The sequence below is a fragment of the Megalops cyprinoides genome, chromosome 15 (genome assembly GCF_013368585.1).
Source record: "Megalops cyprinoides isolate fMegCyp1 chromosome 15, fMegCyp1.pri, whole genome shotgun sequence".
NCBI classification, from domain to species: domain Eukaryota; kingdom Metazoa; phylum Chordata; class Actinopteri; order Elopiformes; family Megalopidae; genus Megalops; species Megalops cyprinoides.
This window is the reverse complement of record NC_050597.1, coordinates 19,102,501-19,122,303: the sequence shown is the minus strand read 5'-3', so window position 1 is coordinate 19,122,303 and position 19,803 is coordinate 19,102,501. Positions and strand designations below refer to the sequence as shown.

The window sequence follows — 19,803 nt, the reverse complement described above, 5'->3', positions numbered from 1 at the left end:
TTTCAAGCACCAAAATAACTGTCTTGACTGCATATAAGATTAGACAGTCTGTCCAAATCATTCTGTTTATTAATTAGCTAATAAACTAAATAAGATACATGTAAATGTGTGTAGTATATCTCATGTCTGACAGGGGATACTGAGGATACTCAGCAATCATATGTCTTCCTCTGCTTTTTAATCACAGGATAGACAAATTGTTATATTATGATTGCATTTATGTTAATATTATTATCAGATTTTCCCTCCAACTTGCCAATCAAAATTCAGAGTAAAAAAAATTTGATTTTTAATCTATATGTAGAGATGGCTTTTCTCCCTCGTGATGATGGCAGGAAAGTGGGCGCGGGATTAGGTTTCCTTCTGTGCTCCCTGTGTACTGTGCCTTATTAACTGGGCCACCGTAACACCGCAGACAGAAGGAGAATCATTCATACAGAAACTGCATAATTCAATTTCATTCAGCACAGGCAGCCACTTGCGCAGCTCTGAACTGTGTCTCTTTAAAAAGAAAAAAAAAAGAAAACTCCAGAGCTGACGGAAGTCTGACCTACTTCCAGAGACTGGGGCTAGAAAACATATGAGCGCAGGCTGTTTCGGAGATGCTCGAGTTTACTGGACATACCAGGAAAAAAAAAGAAATCAGCGACCAAGAAGAGTGTCAACTGATGGGGGAGAAAAGGCAGGCATCTGTATGAAACAAACACATGAAGGGCACATTCCACACGCAAGGCACAGACAGTAAGGCGGGTCAGTGGTTAAGAACACTGGGCTCAGGAGGACTGCTGCTGTTCTGCCCTTGAACACTGCAATTCACCTCAGTTCCTCCTGTGAAATACGCTTTGCACTTTATATGTATTGCAAAAAGTGCGAAGTGGTTGGCGTATGTTAGACAACTTAGTACTCATAGTATTCTGTATGAATGACATACAATTTTACACGTTCTGTATTAATTTCCCTTTGATTTTTGGGCATTTTTTTCTGAGGCAATTGCATTTTAGCACCTTGCTCAACAGTATCTCAGCTGTGTCCCATCCTAGGATTCATCCTTATACCCCTAAGGAGCACCTTTCAGGAAGCCAAAAAAAAAAAGGCTAAATGTTTTTTGACCACCGAGCTGTGCTCACTGATCGGTGTTCATTTTCAGTTTTGTAACAACTTGTGGGGGAAACATGGAAATTTTGGGTCAGAGAGTGCATCCTTGATAGCAGAAACAACGCTTTCCTGAAAAAAAGCTTTTCAAAAGTATTGTTTGAAATTGCTGTAAAAACACAATTGATAAAGTTGAAAAAAAAAAACATTCTCACTGGTGAACTCTAGGTCAGGAAGCAGACATTGCAGTTTCTACATTGTGAAGAAAATAGCAGATTGGTATTGCATCTAGTTCAACATAAACCAAACCTACCTCCTCAATTCTGAGCCTGAGTCAGTGGTGTTTTGCACCCTGCTCTAGATGCATGCTGGAACAGAGGGAAATTCAAGGAATCAAGGGGTCTAATGATATATAAGCATATTGTGTCATTTAAATGCAAAGTTCTCCACCATTATTCCTCCTTTCAATGGCACACACCAATTGAGCCTGAATAGAATTCTACAGTTCTAAAATTAGCTTCACATCTGTTTTCTAATCATCAGCCACATGCTACTCCAGCCTGGGCAAAAAAAGCACATTTGATAGATTAAGATATAGAAAAAGTATAGCCTTGAGTGTAGTGTTTGAATTCCAAATGAAGGATGCTGTTTTGCATTCATGCTGTTTTGCTTTACTTCATGCTGAATTAAAACTACTTATTATTTTCAGATCAGTCCCACAAATTGCATAGGCACTTTATCCCGCTCTTTAATTACGCTCCATAAAACTCTTTTCTGGGGAGACCTAACCCGACTTCCAGTAAGTCTTGATAATTTACGCTTCTTAATTCAAATGGACGCATTAAATAACGTTTTTGCATGTTTTGTTCCAAAAAGGAATCCCGGGCAGTACTTTTGTGTAGATTAGATGTCCTTTTAATGAAGCAAAATAAATGATATTTTACTGTCTAATGAGCGTCAGAGGAAAGATTGTGGGTGAACCTCCGCTCGGCTGACTGAGTTCTCGGGTATTGCCAATAAAACAAAACAAAAAGAAACAGTCCTTTGAAGAAGAAGAAGAAGAAGAAGAAGAAGAAGAAGAAGAAGAAGGTACGCAGGCAAACTCACTTTATAATATTACCCTCAGGCAATCAGTTAACCTTCTCGAGGACTTTCAAACAGACGAGTAAAAATGCGCATTCTTCGAGGGTCCCGCTTCGTCGTATCCATTTAATTTGAGTGGTTTACAGTACGCTGTCAGACACGGTAGCAACTTTAAATCTAACGGTGTTTCTCGAGTAGAAAGATATCAAACCTATGACTCACAATTTGCGTGGGTTCGTAGTTCATTAATGAATCACGCCTTATTCGACATCTGTGACATTCAAGTCCCCTCCGCGCAAAAACATCCTCTGGCGAGAGGACTGTGGTGTAAAGGGCTATATTTAAAAGAATGCCAGCATAGAGTCAGATATTATTCACACATATTTCATTCAAATGACCAATGGCTGTATTCTTGTTGCATAAACCATGTAAACCGTGTAAATTCTGTTATTTTGTCCTTTGTATGGCGGAAACATCATTGGCTTTTCTGAGCAAATAAACACTTGTAAAATAAAAAGCTGCCATGCATCTGTCAAAAACTGCTGTAAACTCTGCGTTTAGACCGTCAGACAAATAAGCACCGCAGCGCTGACAGATGTATTTTTGACTCACTACTTTCTGCCCCAGAGATGTCGATCGTCATTTACTTCACCTGACACGTGACGGGCGACGTGAAGAATTCAATAGCGCTGACACGCTAAACCCCTCACCCTTTCTCCGCAAAAAATGCCCTAATTTCTCTCAGCCGCAGACGCGAGGTTTAATCGGATTACAGCGACATCAGAAATTCAAGACCAGCTCAGGAGATTGCGGTTACCCACGGTGCCACGACGCCTGTAGCTATGGTCAGTGCATACAGCACGATGCTGGACACGGTGCTCCACGCGCAATGAGTCCGACGAATGGAAGTGGGACTGAGGCAGAAACGGTTGAATACCTTTTCGCTGCTGGCACTTACAAACTTCTTGCCTTCACCATCGGAGCGATCGGACTTTTCGGTTTCTGCAACAATATCATTGTCATTGCGCTGTACTACAAATTTAAGAGACTCCGGACGCCCACGAATTTGTTGCTGGTGAACATAAGTATAAGTGACTTGCTGGTTTCTGTTTTTGGGATCAACTTTACCTTTGTTTCTTGCATTAGGAGAGGGTGGATTTGGAATTCGGCAACATGCATCTGGGATGGTTTCAGCAACAGTTTTTTTGGTTAGTATTTCAGTCTTCAGTTCCCATTTAACATTTCTAGCCATATCATATTTTTAAAGAAGATTATGTTGCTACATGTCAGCCGTTTGAAAAGTTTATGTTTATATTCCGAATGATCAAATTACCTGTCGTATAGCAATAGCCATTTTCCTTTCCACCCAATATTTACGTTATGTATATTTGTTGTTACATTTACGAATTATCCAAATGTTTCGATTGAGAGTGGGCGTGTCTCAGCATCTGTTTGCTGCCCTAAGACTATAACGTATTTCAACTTAAATTGTTGCTTATGTTTGTTTATTAGTCTTTCTATGGAGTATATTATCACAAGTATATAACCATACACGGAATTGATCTAAATAACAGCTCATGCGTGACATTGGACACATGGCAAGCTCACAACAGAGGATAGGGTATCGCTTAAAAGGGTGCACTGCTCGCTCTCAACTAAAATGCAGAACCTTGCGTTAGCAGTAAGTAATTCTCAAGAACTACAGGAGTCGGTGTGATCGTATAGGTTTTCTGGTCAGTTGATCAGTGGGGAAAAGGTGTGTGCTCGACGCAACGAGTACTCAAAATATGCGCGTAATCAGATACGCGCGACCTGAAGCAATTAGGACTGTGCCTTTTGAAACGTGGCGCTGGTTTGTTTTCTCATGGTTTCTCACTCGCACTTAGGAGACACCCCCATGTCCTGTTCGCCGTTCGTATTACACCCATTTACAGATGACTTGCGGGAGAATATTCAGGTTAGATGGTTGTGAGTTTAGGCAACTTATAAAGTAACTGCACAACATTTGCATCACTTTTACGTGGGGCGTTAGGAGTATTTGTCAGTAGATGTCACACTAACGAGTAACATTCCAGTGTTAAATCAACGAGTTCGGTTCTACAGTGTTCCCGCAACTAGCCCTGTGGCGATGCTTGTGCGTCTGGTTTTTGTTCCAACTGCTACTGATTAATATGGGGCAATTGAATTGATTGCATGCTGGTGTGACCCTTTACAAAGGACTAATAGCATAAACGTCTCAAAAGATGTGAACCACAGCTCCATTTTCCATTAACAGCACCATGTCGTATTGCACCCACCGTGAAAAATCCTTGGTTACCCCATGACACTGGTGGAAAGGGGCTATTTGTGTCTCAGCAGGACCATGGATAGGAAGCAGTGCAGGTTTCATCCCCTGTATAAATACCGACAATGCTTTGCTTTTTCAGATCACTCAAATGTCACAAAGTTGTACTTTTTTCTGGCCAGTATGAAAACAATGATTTAACAGTGCTTGATGACTGAGTGATTAAGTGAAAACAGGTGACCTTGAAGCTTGTCCTGAGCTTGTTTCATGAATGTGTATCCATTGTTCAGTCAATAGCACAAACACACACACACACACACACACACACACACACACACACAAATATTCTTCTTAAGGAGACTCATAAATCCATGAAATAGAATGGATGCTCTTTGTGTGAACATTTTGAAGACCTTGTTTTAGTCCAATCATCATCAGAGTTCAGCAGGGCTCCATAGAAATACACATACAGCCTCCATCTTCACTGCCACCTTTCCTTTTTACATTAGTCTGCACCTAACAGTAAAAAAAAAATAAAATCAATAACCCGATCTCTTTGTGAATTATCAGAAGGTGCAGAAACCACATTGAGAGATTTAATTGAAAATGAATTAACTGGTTTTGGGAGATCCTTACCAAAAGCTTACTATGAAAACAGGCCATAAATATAAGTTGTCCGTCTCCTTTGTTTGCAGCATCCCTTGCTGCTTCAGGTCCAGGCAAGGTCACAGTCTGATCAAGGTTACTATGTCATCACTATGCCACAAATGACACTGCAGCCGCTAGGCTGCTCTGAGCTAAATTTCACTGCAGCTCTGCTGTATGCTTCCTGCCGGGTGTCAGGGTGCTGAGTCAGTTGATACTGTGATTGGAAGTTATCTTCTTTCATACACAGAGGATGTCCTTCATCAGTGCTGGCTTGGAGTGCCCACAGGGCAGACCTGTGTTCATTGCACAGGAACCTTCCTTCCAAAACCAGTCTCTGCCAGCGTTATTGTACTGGGAGGTGCTCAGACTGGAGTAGTGCTGATAAATCACTTTGCCTCTTTGGCTTGGAAGTGCAGCACAGAGAAAGGAGCTTTGGGCTTTCCGTAAGGTAGAATAAGTGACACTTCACCCAAAGCATGTTACAGGGGCCTATTTAAACATGTCTGTGTGGGGGACCTAGTCTGGTGCTACTGTGTGGCATCATGTTGAACAGTCCAGGTGAGTATCCAGCGATCTTGCCTGGTTTAGGTATGGGGCCTGTGTGTTGGGGCAATGAAGGGAACAGATTGGGGAATATTCCTGCTGCCAGTGAATGAAACTTAATGTCAATTAACCCTCTTCTCACCACTTTTCCCACTTGTTTTACCTCCCCTCCCCAACTGCAGGCATCGTGTCCATCATGACATTGTCTGCTCTGGCGTATGAGCGCTACATCCGGGTGGTGCACGCCAAAGTGGTTGACTTCCCCTGGGCCTGGAGAGCGATCACGCACATCTGGCTCTACTCACTGGCCTGGACGGGGGCGCCACTACTGGGATGGAACCGCTACACGCTGGAGATCCACGGTCTAGGTTGTTCCCTGGACTGGGCCTCCAAGGACCCCAACGATGCCTCCTTCATCCTCCTCTTCCTCATGGGCTGCTTCTTCGTGCCGGTTGGGATCATGGTGTACTGCTACGGCAACATCTTATACACTGTGCGAATGGTGAGGAGAACACACAGGCCTGCACCCCCTGCTCTTTCCCCTTTGTCTTTCAGCTTCTTTTGCTCCCCTTCTCCTTTTTTTCCTCTTCTTCTCTTTCCTGCCCCCAATCTCTCTCTGCTTCACCTTTCTTCTGCTTGTTTTCCTTTTTTCTGCTCCTCCTACTCCTATCTCCTAAATAGATTCTCCCTTTATCCTCCTTTTATCTTCTTCTCAACTATTCCTTCAGAACTCGCAGGATGATTCTGATTGGCTGCATGTCACTTTCTGTACACCTGCAGCTGTTCCAGGCTGTTTTTAAACCCAGACTATAAAGCAAACAGTCGAGACTTATTGAGCCAGTCTGTCTCAGGGCGCCTGCAACACATCAAACAAAAACTCCGAGACGCTGTACATAAATGGCTTTCCCTTTCCATGGTTGCACTGTGTCCCTGATCTCATCACCCCGGCTGCCAGTACTGATGGGAGATGGCCAGAGTTCTGTGGTGCGAGTGTATTCGTTATAGAGTCATTTCACCCCAGGTGGGCGGGGTCGCAGAGGGTTCAGGTGGCGGTGGTGGTGGTGGTGGGGCGGGGTGGTTTTGAAGCCTCTATCTGGGAGCAAGTACTCATGCATCAGTACCCGGGCCCTCCTCCAGATGTTTCTGTGCTTGTTGCTAGGCTTCAAACCGTCTGCACCTCGTAAAGTATTTACAACTTCGCGGAAGCAGGAGATTACCTCTGAGTAACCAAACCCTGACCACAACAAGCACTGTGACATGAGCCACCCCATCTCCCACCACAGGGACTCCCACTCAGGGAAACCCACTCTGGTAAAAGATATGTGGAGAATAATTCATAAACCACAGCGCTTCATTTTTTAACCAATCTCATTTTATGGGCATTACATTATTAATGAGGGAACTCCTCCTAAAAGAAGGATATTGTAGTATATTTTGTGAGACAATGAGTTCACCAAAAATAGAAGATGCATATTTTCTGTTTGGGGGGTTGGAGCTAGTTTCTCCTTTTTGGAAAAAAATAAATTGTAAATATAAGCTGATGTTAATATCACAGAAAATCCCCAGTGCCTTCAGGTTTTAATGCTCTGCCACCAAAAAACAGCTTTAATTGTGTATGCGGGCACTTTCACATGATTTGCCAATGATTCTACCATTTGTGAGCAAAAGATTGTGTGTGTGTGTATAAATGTATGTGTGTTATGTGTGTGGAATATTTGTATACCGTGTGTGCATTTCTGCAGAAAGGCAAAGAAGAGCATTATGGAAGCTTGCTTTTTGGAAAATGATAAAATTAGACAAAAATGCTCTGACAGGGGAGATTAGCAAGATTGACACATCCTCAGACTCCAGGGCAGGAAGGATTTACATTTATGTTGTGGAAAAGAATGGTCCTTCATTCTGTTTTAAAGGAGTCAGAGTGACTCTAGCCATCTGTAGAGAGCACTGGAATCTTCCATCAGGCGCCTCTGGAAATAACCTGAGCTGAGGACTCCCTCTGGGTCTACCAGAGCTGCTCTTAGTGAACATGGGCATGACAGAGTAGAGCTGTGGACAGGACACAGTCGCTAACCAGAGGATGGTGGGTCTGAATCCCTCAGTAAAAAAGCTTCACCCAAAGTCAGCAATACACATAATGTACTGTAGTGGCTACCCACGTATTTTCCATCCATTTTCCATGTTTAAACACAAAGTTTTGATGGGAGCATGCAGGTCCTTCCAGGGAAACTATGCAGTGTAAGTGTAATGTGTCACACTGTCACACTGGGCACACACAGAGAAATGAGTTATGAGCCCTTGCCTTTTTCCTTATACCGCAGCTCCGGTCTATCCAGGACCTTCAAACAGTCCAGATCATTAAAATCCTTCGTTACGAGAAGAAAGTGGCTGTCATGTTCCTGCTGATGATCTCCTGCTTCCTGATCTGCTGGACCCCCTATGCTGTGGTGTCCATGCTCGAGGCCTTTGGCAAACAAAGCATTGTTACGCCCACAGTTGCCATAATTCCCTCCTTTTTCGCTAAGTCTAGCACAGCTTACAACCCCGTCATCTACATCTTCATGAGCAGAAAGGTAAGATTGTCACAGTGCCCTTAATTGCATGACATTGGCCTTTATCCATAAGGATAATGAGAGTTATTTTTGACTGCCAATGAAGGCAGCATTCCCAAAAAAGTTAATGGACACAGGCTAATGGCTTTGTCTTAACTCACTGACAGCAAATTCCCTATTAGCTGCATACTACCACTAAAGGATGAAATTTAAGCAAAATAGTCCCAGTCATCCCTGTCCAGTTCCTGTTCAAACTCACAGGAGCTTTACAAAATCATACCATGTACCAAGCAGTGTATGACATTAGTTATTAGTTTTTATAACTGTGTCCATGTGCCTGCATACATTTGTACAGTACCAGTCAAAATTTTGGACATACCCAGTTAAGATAATAGGAAACATTCATTCAAAGACATTTTGATCTAAAGGCTTAAATGCTTGAAATTTTTTCTTAGACAAATAGAAATTGTGAAGTTGATTCCTATGTATGAATTTCTTTCCAAAAAATGTTAATTTTAAAAACAGTGGCTGTTTTGAAGAATCTAAAATATAAGATAGTTTTGATTTGTTTCTACACTTTTTTGGTCAATGCATAACTCCATTTGTGTTATTTCGTAGTTTTTATATCTTCACTATCATTCTAAAATGTGGAAAACAGTAAAAATCAAGAAAGAAAAATGTGTCCAGACTTTTGACTGGTACTGTATGTGTAGTGAATGTGTGTACAGGTGTGTGTTAGAGGGTGTTGAGTGAGGGCTGGAAAGAAAGAGAGGTCATGACTCCTCACCTCCCCCCCCCCCCTCCTCCTCCTCCTCTTCCTCAGTTCCGTCGGTGCCTGCTGCAGCTGCTGTGCGCCCGTCTGTCCCGGTTGCAGCGCAGCATTAAGGACCGCCCCCTCGCCCACGTCGAGCGGCCCATCCGCCCCATCGTCGTGTCCGCACGCAGCAGTGTGGACCGGCCCAAGAAGAGGGTGACCTTCAGCTCTTCCTCCATAGTCTTCATCATCGCCAGCAACGATGACACCCACCACCTCGATGTCACCTCCAAGAACAGCTCGTCTGAGGTTAACGTCATCCAGGTACGGCCACTGTGACCCCCGCCCCACCACCCTGGGCCTGGCCTTTCGGTCTCCGTGGTTATGGAGCATCCCTTCTCCCCAGTATATCTCTGTGGTGCTTACTGCTCCAACAGGATTTCATTTCAAACCGTATCAAAGCCAAAATGCTCAAAAAAGGAAATTTTCTTCTGCCGTTCCAAGCCTTATGCAGAGCACCTTTCTGCCCCTCAGGAAACTATTCAACTGACCATGTCAGGCTATACACACCATCTGCACAATAACGTAACCACCTCAGTATATGCAGAAATTAATACAGAGTCTTACCAGTAATGACAGCCTATCATTTTGTAGTGAAATAGACCTCAGTATTTAATGGCATCTCTGGAAGTTACAGCTGAACTTGAACTGGAACATGTACCTTTCACAGAGTTCTCTGAGTGCATTGTGTGTCGTAGTGGAAAGTTGTGGTGATGTAACCTCACACAGGACAAAACTGTATGTTTCTGGAGAAGGGCTGCTGAAGGATTAAAGGTGCTCCCGGAGTTTGGACATGCCCAGTGGGCACTAGTGGAGACACCCGCAAGGACTGCAGCCACATGCCCTGTGCAATACCCTCCCAGTCATGTACAGAAACAATAAAGAAATCCTATTTTAAGGTACGGATGTCACCTCTGTGATTTATTTTCTGTCATGTTCTGTTATAAAGACAACACTTGGAAAGAAATGAAGCAAGGGCCAGTCTTTGTACAAATACGTATACGAATATACAGAAATGACAGTAGCGTTGCAGGCTTTAGACCGGTTTTAGACAGATTTTAGGCCATCACCATCTGGCCAGCATGATTATACTAGTACCTCACCCTACAAAATGAAGACAGTGTGTTGACCCTTACAAGAGTGCAAGAAGTGTATCCAAATAATATTGTGATATTCTCATTTAATGCTGAAATATTTTTATTGATTTCTTTTAAATATATTTGTACATTACTCAAAGTTATTTACTTATTTATTTAAAAACATAATTAAGTATAAATCCAATTTGGATTCAGCATCTCCATCACTGTCCGAAATGATGCCCTGCCCTCCTGCATGTTTGATGCACACAGGAAATGTCCTTCATGATATTGAACAACCTCAACAACCTCAAAAGATGGATGCAAGTTGGGAGTAATACAAACAGTACACAGCCAAAAAGATATCCTCATTGTCTCAAAATGCATTTGATGATTTGATTATTTATCAGTGGTTATATTGTTGGCATTGGAACTATGCCAAAGACACCTTCAAATTGTTGCTGTACTCAAAACTTAACACTTGTTTTCTGGCTGCAAGCACTTAGCTGAGTTAGCAAAGTCCAGCAGACATAGCCATATTCTCCACCCACAGCCTACTTAAACTCATTGTTTAGTTTAGATTTGACCATGAGGGCAACATCCCCTTTTCCCAGTCACAGCACTGAATACCTCTACAGTGAAACAGCATAACAGTGAAAATCTTTCCCTGGTCAAGGCTGATGACTCTGACCTTGGCTGAAATCATCTATCAGTCATTAATTATCTGTATCGGCTAATTATTGCGATACTGATCAGGGAGGGCAATGTATCAATGTGACTGTTACATGACCCAGACCTTGGGCTCCAGACAAATCAAATTTCAACTAATTTGCCAACTACTAATTAGGAACCTGGTAGAGAGAGCACCTCTTTTCACACTGCAGCTGGGTGAAGCTCGGAGAACTATACTCTCATGCCTGATTCTGACCATATTGTATGAGATGGGACTGAATCAGAACTGCTTGAGAACCTGAACCCGGGCCCACAGTTGGTCCACGAGGAGAGTGTGGTTCTGTGGGAGGTGTCGGATCAGCAGGAAGGTGCCCCCAACCACAGAGATTGTGCCACACAGAAACAGGCTCCGGTTGATCACCTGGGGGTAAGAAATTATTCTGCTCACCATCTGCCATTGCTCCTTCACCTTTCAGTACCACTCATTCACTCAGATCAAGTGCAGCGGACTCTCTTGGGACATGAAGGACGTTCGTGCACACCTCTCCATCAGACACACATATTGCAGTAAGCAGTGCTTTGGTGACACCCAGTGTTCCCACCCACCAATGGGTTAAGACCTGGTGGAGAAGTCAGTCAGGGAAGGCTGTGAATTCACCCCCCACTGTCTTTCAGACAAAACCAATCAAACCACACAGTCCTCACAGTCTCCCAGCAAACCATTTTCACTTTTGGTTGCTGGGACAACTAATCACATTGTTTGCTGGTCTTGCCCACATTTGAAGAACAGTCTTTACCAGCTCTTTTTCTGTTTGTCTGACCCTGCTGAGAAGAACAAAGATGCCACAGTGCACTTACCTTCTATATGATATATGGAAGGAAAGTACGCTGTAGTATAGATATGATCAGGATAATATCAGATATGATAAGTATAATACAGACATCACATGGATAATATCTCACTGCAGAGCATGAGAAACAAAAATCTACATAAACATAACTGTATATACACACAGGACACACTCATCCTCCTCCCCCCACCGCCACCACACAAACAAACTGTTCCTGACCTTATTCTGCCACTGCCAACGTTGTACTGCTTCATGGTACCTAGTCCTGGTAAATGTAACCTACAGCGAAGACAGAGAATGAGAGACAGAGAGTCAGACCATTAAAAAAGACAAACTGGGAACATGGGAGACACATACAGGGTCTAAACAGAGGGTGAAGGTAAATTCAGGAAAGGTTTCAGGAAAAGATTCAAAGAGAAAGGTAAATTTAGGAAGATAAAAATAAAGATATACCATGAGCCCAGCTAGATTCAGTCAGCAAAACCATAATTTTGTACTGTTGGTAATGAAAATCACAATTTTTGTTGTCAGACCTAATGTGATCAGAAAGTTGTATTTTCTCATTTTAAATGTATTGAATATAATACATGTATTATATATTTCCTGTCATTATAGCCTACAAATTAGTAGCAGTAGTTGTCAAGTAAGTAATCATGTTGTAAAAATGTGAAAGGATAAGACATGTGCCCTTGAAATTGTTTTATTATATGGGAAACAACGATCCCACAGTGAGGCGGGGGTGGATGCACTGGTTTTTGGATAATAAAAGATAAAGGCATGATCTATGGGATACATGGCAGGGAGTGGAAAATGCTGATATAACTGGATAACTGGATTTTGTACATATGGGACATTGTATGAGGCACTATAAACTGAGACACCATCACAAAAAGAGCATCTGCTGCTCTCTTTAGCTCTGCATATTTCACAGAGCTGACATGCAGAGGAGTTCTGCAGGTGGATGAGACCTCTTCTTGATTCAGAAAAGAAGCTACTTACCATTGTGTACAGTGGTATGACCTTGGCTGGCATGAGAAAGTGAAGGATGTTGTCCAGGTATTTTCGGAAGATGAACCATTTAGAATTGACATGTGCCCGCATCTAACAAAAAATAAAATAAAAACAAAGCAAATAAAAAAAAAACAGACAAGACACAGACAACAAGTTATTATTCACACCGATACCTCTTTATATATATTTCTGTTAGAACATGCGTAGGCAGGTTTACTGATCTTTTTAAAACTAGACACGTGCTGATAAAAACAAACAAGAGTTCAGTCATGCTGGCATTTTGATCGATAGTGTACTTGTATAGTTTTTAGGCTAAAAATAGATATGTCCATTAACGACACTAATGTCACCAATATCTCAGATTCACACATTTATAGCAGGCTGGATTCATTTAGTCACACAATCAGGCATTCTAATCACGACACAGCAGGATGCTTAACATCTGTCACTTGCTTGATTTATGAATTATAGCTTCAGTTCTTGTACCAATTACGGTGTCGCACAAGAAGAGTTTAATGGGCTCATCAGAGAGGGAAGAAACAAGTCCCTGCGCAGCACTAACGGTGTTCTTTTCCTCTCTGCGGTGCCGTTATGGACTTTTTCGCTTCTCACCACCTTAAGTGAGGTGTGGCGAGTTGCCCTCAGGTGTCAATCAAGTTCCCAACCCCCCTACCTCACTGTAAAGCATCTTCAGATCTGATTAAAAGTGCCATATGAGAACATTGTGTTGTTGGTCACACTTCCAATTAAATGTAACTTAGGATTAAACCAGTGAGAAAGTCAACATAGAACATTTGTGAGCACGACGGTACTGTCTTTAAAAAATCATAAAGCTAGTATGCAACCTCATGGCAGCTGGCACTGAGTCACTGTGGCCTATGTTATCTACGTGAATTACTCTACTATTACTCTGTATCAGTTATAACTGTGCAACAATGTGTTTGTTTGTACACTTGCTTCACGCTCAGCATGAAGTGTTATCTGGCATCTGCAACCATGGAACTAAGGAGTCACTCTGAACTCTGTTGATTTGTTTCATCCAAGCCATATAAATGCTTCCTTCAATCAATTCATTTCTTAATATAGACACACATGGCCTTCTGCTTAAGATTTATAGTAATATAGCATTTAGAAATATTTATAGGATAGCAGCTGTGAGGAAACAGTGCCACCTCCTCAATTCCAGGTGCACCCACCTAACCCCCACACCCCCCAGGTCCAAGTGTTATATCACCTCAATATAGTTGTACATGGCAAGATCAGCGATAGCGTGGTCATCTGGCACACGAATTCTGGTATACTCTGGTAGCACAGCATCTGTGGACAAACAGTTATTGCTACTCAGTTCACTGACAACCACACAACGCACAGCCAGCCACTTTACTGACAAACACATACATTCAATCAATCTCCACAAAATACTTAGTGCCAGTCACTATTCTAACAAATACATACATTCACTTGCTTTCCAAACACATACAATACAATCAGTAGCTCTCTGAACAAATACATAGAATCACTTTTTCTAAAAGACCAGCAGAGCAAATCATTATTTGCCTGGCTGGCACTGTCATTGCACATTATAATTAGGGCTCAGAGTTTTTCTTAACCACATCACATGGAGCCTTTGCCCTGTATTTCAGTCATTATCCTCTAGGCGTCTCTATAGGCACTCCATTCTCTGCTATTTTGAAGCAATCAGCACAGGTGAATGACTAATTAAGCAATTAGTGGCTAATTATGAGGAGACATGTTTTCAGACCTTCAGCACCAAGAGGTCAATATAACCTTGGCAAAACTACAATGGCAATTGTGTCATGTATATCTAGTATTGACCATCACATAAGAATGTTGTTGCCTTGTACAACAAAAATGGAACTTGAAAAAACATATACTGTACATATACTCACTGAAGTCTTCATTGAGCTGATCCATTATTTCATTGAAAACAAGGCAGTCTTCAAAGCCCTATAAAGAGGGACATAAATAGCATTTCTTTTATTGCTCAATCATGAGAAATGACTCTCAAACAATGTCACTACTGAATGCTTGAGTTGTAATACCTCTGTGGAAAAATCATCTCTGTGTCTAGTGAGACAAATGTGGAGACTGTCAATTCAGCCTGTTTTCTTTTGCTATCCTTTGATCAATAGAAATGAAACACTACTGAACAGCTCCAGGTCCAATTTAACACGGGGGAATGAGCGTGGTGTAAAAACAATTTTCCATTTCGCCTGCAAAGCTAATCGCACCATTCAGCAAGCCATTTTAATCCCTATTCCCAGAGGTGTGTGACTGATTCTGGAGTGATGGATTGCCTGCTGGAGGTAAGAGAACAACTGCAGAATAGCAAGACAGTAAGGGACAATGGTAACCACTTTTGGCCAATATCAAATAATCTCAAATAATATTACCCTCCAAAAATTCCAAGTACTTGGTATTATTATGGTTATTTTTTTTTCTCTCTCTCGCTCTCTCTCTCTCTCACGCACACACACACACACACACACGCACACACACACACACACATAAATCTCCTAAAGCATTACAATTGTGAAAACTGGGGTGTGTCTGTATATTACATCAGTGTCACTTGTGTAAAAATTCATGAATCGTGAACATTCAGCACTGCTTGTGTGCATACAGTCAGTCACTATATGCATTTCAGGCTCAAAAGCACCACTGAAGATGCCTTCTACTTTTTCTCTATATCCTGCTTTGTCAGACTTAATTTAATACTATCAATATTTACACTGAGCAAGTATTCTTTCTGAAAGTGAAAAGTAGCACAGTGACAACTGGATAACAAATGGAGGGCAGCCCAGTTTGATATTTGAAATGACCTCCATTGCTTTTTTAGCATAGAGATGCTCACATGCAATGGCACACACATATCCAGAGAGACCGATGCGCACTGCATTAACTTGCACTCACATGCACCTTGAACACTTGCCTCTTCTGATTGGATTTCAGGTTGCCATCCTGTCGCGGTCCTCTTTCAGTTGCTATGTGAAAATAGATTCTCTCCCTCATCTGGCCTGTCTGTCACCGTCTTTATCTCTCCCCCACACACTTCCTCTTTCAACACCTCCCTCTTTTCCTCTCTTTCTCTCTCTCCCCCCCCCCCCCCCCCCCCATATTCTCCCCTCTGTCTCTATCACTCTCAATTACAAACTCAAACTGAAAAGCAACTTCACCAGCAAGAACAACACAGTGTATGCATTGCCAAAGCGTATACATATGTCTGTGTGTACTCACCGCATTCATGCCCTGGCCATAGAAGGGCACAACAGCATGGGCAGCATCCCCCATAATGACACATTTGGTCCCCATGTGGTACGGGGAGCACTTGACAGACACCATGGCTTGGGCCGGCAGGCGGAAGTAGTCTCTTTTCAGAGCATCCCTGCAGAGCAGAGTGTGGTGAGGGAAAGAGTGTGACACACACTCACTGAACACACCCAAACATCCTCTTTTAGTTCAGTTATTGACGTGTTCTGACACCGGGAAATACAAATATAGTTAAATAGCTTGTAAATATGCATAGCTTACTCTAAGACAAATGTCTTCTCAGCTGTTCTTGACTAGCCTTCCTGTTGAGTACCACTTTAAGATGTCACACAGTGACCTTGCTTGTGTGAATGCAGCGCACATGGCAAGCAATAATTCTTTGCTAAATGTTTTTGATGAATGCATCTGCAAATAAGCAGCAATTTACCTGCCTGTATTTTCTTTAGAATCATTTAAAATAAATCAGCTAAGAAATAAATCAGCAGCCCACCTCAACCTCACATCTTCTTGACACATACCCTGTATTGCACAGCAGAAACTGTGTCTGGGAGGCAGTAATTTCACACTCCATGGATAGTAGCTCTTAAAGATGCTTGAGTGAGGTGTGCTGCAGGGATTATAGAGGGAAGCAGGGAGATCACAGAGAGTGAGAGGGGGGTACTAGGGAGAGGGGGGTAAGGTAGAGGGAGGGAGGAAGGTGGGAGAGGGGGAATGGGCAGGGAGAGGATAGGAAGGAGAGAGTAAAGGGTCCAGTGAGGCAAGGAGAAGAAGACACAAAGCGGAGTGGAGGGGGAGCACAGAAGAGGAGGGAGGGAATAAAAAGGGAGTGACAGATAGAGGAGTCAGATGGTGGGAGGGAGTGAGGAGAGAAGTAGAAAGGGAGGGATGGATGGAGGAAGACCAGAACACCTACTCTCCCAAGAGCGGGATTGAGTCAGGAAAACAGGTCTGGAAAAACTCCAGGACTTGCTCTCCTGTGGTGATTTTTTCAAACTCCTCGAAAGGCATGAACAGGGTGCAGGTGAAGGTCTTATCCTATAATGGACAGACAGAATACTGTAACAGTGGCCTTCAAAACAAACAAGATATGCCAGAAAGCCTTTGCAATGGAGCATGTTCCAAGACATTGCAATTTATTGCAATAATAAGAACAAGAACATGAAAACCTGAATGATGACAATAAGCTTGACCCATCTAGTCTACAGTGTATCTAGCATTGTGCAAAATCTGCGGTTTGCATGATAAGCGTAATGTTATGAATCTAATGTATCACATGCAGAACAGAAAGAGAAAGCTGAGTTGAGGAATGAAGAAAGTGAAATTATGTCAATGAGAAACGACTGTTATCCCAAGTATTTTTATCATCAGTTTTATCTATAAATATGAAACTCAGTGTGCACAGTACAGCCATCTGATATCCAAAGAAAGGTAAGTGATGTTTTCTAAATGTCTTAAACTTTTCCACATTGGTCAGATACAGAAATGTGTTATGTACATGTATGTATTACAAACTACATCAGAGACTCCACAGGAATAAAAAACATATCAAACTGTCAGTACATGTGTTTGCATGTGAGCATGTGCGTTCAAAGTACACTGTCCGTACAATTGCTCACAGTGTCCTTGGAGTGGCAGACAGGCATACATTGACAGGTCAGAGTGTCATTGGCCGTCCATCACCAGCTGAAGAAACCTCTCATTCATAGCCCTCCCTTTCTTACGCTTCAGGAGTCATTAGTGAATCACATCACAGGCTGCAGGGGGAAGTGTGATAATTCTAATGTACCCTTGAGCACCGAGATGCCTGATTTACCCTTGGGCGAGGGGGGGAATGACCTGCCCAGTACTGCTGAATCAACCATGTGGAAATATTATTATGGCAACAGTCGCCTGAAGTTGAATGTTAGCAGCTGGCTTATAAGCTCTGACTCTTTCATGTTTCAAAGGTGACTCAGCCCAGTTGCTAAAGGGTCCCAGGGATAGCAGACACTGTGTCCCCCCAGGGCCGGGACTGATGCTCACCCACTCACTTAAACCCAAATCTGTGCACCTCAGCAAACCCTCTGACATTTTCATTTGTCACTATTTCACATCAGCAAAGGCTATGCTGCAGGCAATCTGTCTTTGTTTCCCCTCTCTGTCTGTCTCTGCCTTCTTAACTTGTTCCACCTGAACTTCCCATTACATTACTTTCATTTAGCGGATGCTTTCAGCCAGACAGACTTCTCCATTTTGCCGTGTGCACGGCCAGACAGACTGGTTTGGCAAGACAATATAAAGTACGGAAATGTACCCCTTGCTCTTGCATTTTCTGTGGATTCATTTGGAAGGTGCAGGTGGGGGGGGGGGGGGGGGGGGGGGCGGCGTCTGGGGACTGGTGAGTGGAGTCGGGGGTACACCATGAATCCCACCTCCACTGTCCCATCAACAAACCGGCACTCACCAGGTTAGGCAGAGCGATCATCATGAAGGTGTTCCGTGGCCAGATATGGAGAAAGTTTGGTTCCATGGCGAACTTAGGGGAGGAGATAGGAGAGGCACACAGTCCATACCATAACATGCTCCAACTACAGCAATTTGCAAAGCACGCTGAAGTGTCAGGGATAGGATGAATAAATTGGAAGCAGGGTCAACATGAAGGAAGCTTGAGCCCTGGCACTCACGTCTCCATTTTTGGGAGGCATGGTGAGCTCCATGTAGCCATGGGGGATGTATGTCTGGCTGTAATTAAAGCGACTCTGGCGGAGAAACTGCTTCCTGATGGCAGAGAATGCCCCGTCACAGCCCACGATCAGGTCAGCCTTTATCTCCTCCTTAGTGCCATCTGGCCTGATAACACAGATTCATACAGTTAAATATAGTCACATGCAAGGGCAGGATTAGACACAATAACATGCAATGAGAAGGCACACACGCACACATACACGCACACACACACACACACACACACACACACACACACGCACACACACGCACACACACACACACACACACACACACATCCAGTCCAGTACCAGCAGCATGTTTTTTACTATGATATGCACATTCACCACCCCCTTCCACCCTCCACCACCAACCACCACCCCCACACACTCGTGACACCCAGCAAGGGTCAACATTTTCATTTTCATGTGCCGACCCCTCTTGCAGACTATTTGCAGCTGCTTCAGTAGGATGGCATTCATGATCAACAAAGTGTGAATTGGAGTGAGCCAGAGGTCTGCCACCGAGCAGAACTGACATGTTACTTTTCTTCATGAGGTGCTGCCCACACTGCAGAAGCCCAGCATGCATCTGCTGTTGCAAAAGCCTGAAAGGGACTTTTAACACGAGTTACACATTCATGCTGCAGCTGTTTACCTAAGAAAGGTCATCGCTCCTGATTCTATGGACCAGTCCTGCAGTTTGTGCCCAAAGTTCAGCTTGGTGTTAGGGTACTCCTCGGCCGCTTCAATTGCAAACAAAAGTGCTTCATCAACGCTTTCACAACAGGGCAATGGCAAATAATGACCTAAGACTCAGAACATCATGCAGCAGTTCACAACCCTTCCATCAAAAGTACTGGCCCATTTTGTGATTTTTATGAGCTGGTAAATATTACATATTTTGTGTGACTAAGAATGTGTTGAATGTGTCATTATGATCATATAGTTTTTTCAGCATATTACTGAATGTATGACACCAGTAATTAAACACTGTATGGTCACACTTCAGACACTTTCCACATAGGCAAGCTATGAGGACATTCCAGTCCTGTCATCTGCCTGTCAGGACCCCACCACTGGAAACAGACTCCAATATTGAATTTAAGCAACCTTGCTTAATTGGATTCCCTGACAGTACATCTCTAAAGAGAAGACCATGTATCTAATTAGAGTTGAAGAGGACA

General features: G+C 43.0%; 2 protein-coding genes across 2 annotated transcripts in view; one reads left to right on the top strand and one right to left on the bottom strand.

Annotated features, from left to right (window-relative positions):
- Positions 1 to 2,943: 2,943 nt before the first annotated feature.
- Positions 2,944 to 10,248, top strand: opn3 (opsin 3). Its single transcript, XM_036546886.1, has 4 exons — positions 2,944 to 3,383; positions 5,833 to 6,152; positions 7,969 to 8,220; positions 9,023 to 10,248. The coding sequence occupies exons 1-4, from the start codon at positions 3,065 to 3,067 to the stop codon at positions 9,290 to 9,292; spliced, it is 1,161 nt and encodes a 386-aa protein (XP_036402779.1). The 5' UTR covers positions 2,944 to 3,064; the 3' UTR covers positions 9,293 to 10,248.
- Positions 10,249 to 10,284: 36 nt separating this feature from the next.
- The window catches only part of LOC118790075 (kynurenine 3-monooxygenase), a 14,556-nt gene continuing 5,037 nt past the window's right edge, over positions 10,285 to 19,803 (bottom strand). The window contains exons 6-15 of the mRNA XM_036546885.1: positions 19,275 to 19,362; positions 18,578 to 18,743; positions 18,358 to 18,429; positions 16,828 to 16,949; positions 15,882 to 16,029; positions 14,534 to 14,591; positions 13,858 to 13,940; positions 12,612 to 12,713; positions 11,832 to 11,891; positions 10,285 to 11,182 (exon numbers count right to left, since the gene is read on the bottom strand). Coding sequence (XP_036402778.1) covers positions 11,042 to 11,182; positions 11,832 to 11,891; positions 12,612 to 12,713; positions 13,858 to 13,940; positions 14,534 to 14,591; positions 15,882 to 16,029; positions 16,828 to 16,949; positions 18,358 to 18,429; positions 18,578 to 18,743; positions 19,275 to 19,362 — 1,040 coding nt within the window. The 3' untranslated portion in view covers positions 10,285 to 11,041. The remainder of the gene's footprint in view (positions 11,183 to 11,831; positions 11,892 to 12,611; positions 12,714 to 13,857; positions 13,941 to 14,533; positions 14,592 to 15,881; positions 16,030 to 16,827; positions 16,950 to 18,357; positions 18,430 to 18,577; positions 18,744 to 19,274; positions 19,363 to 19,803) is intronic.

Bases quoted from the DNA above. Each gene is read 5' to 3' on its own strand.
- opn3 (XM_036546886.1), top strand. From the start codon at position 3,065: ATGAGTCCGACGAATGGAAGTGGGACTGAGGCAGAAACGGTTGAATAC. The intron at 3,384-5,832 runs GTTAGTATTTCA...CCCCAACTGCAG, and splicing joins TTTCAGCAACAGTTTTTTTG to GCATCGTGTCCATCATGACA. The intron at 8,221-9,022 runs GTAAGATTGTCA...CCTCTTCCTCAG, and splicing joins ACATCTTCATGAGCAGAAAG to TTCCGTCGGTGCCTGCTGCA.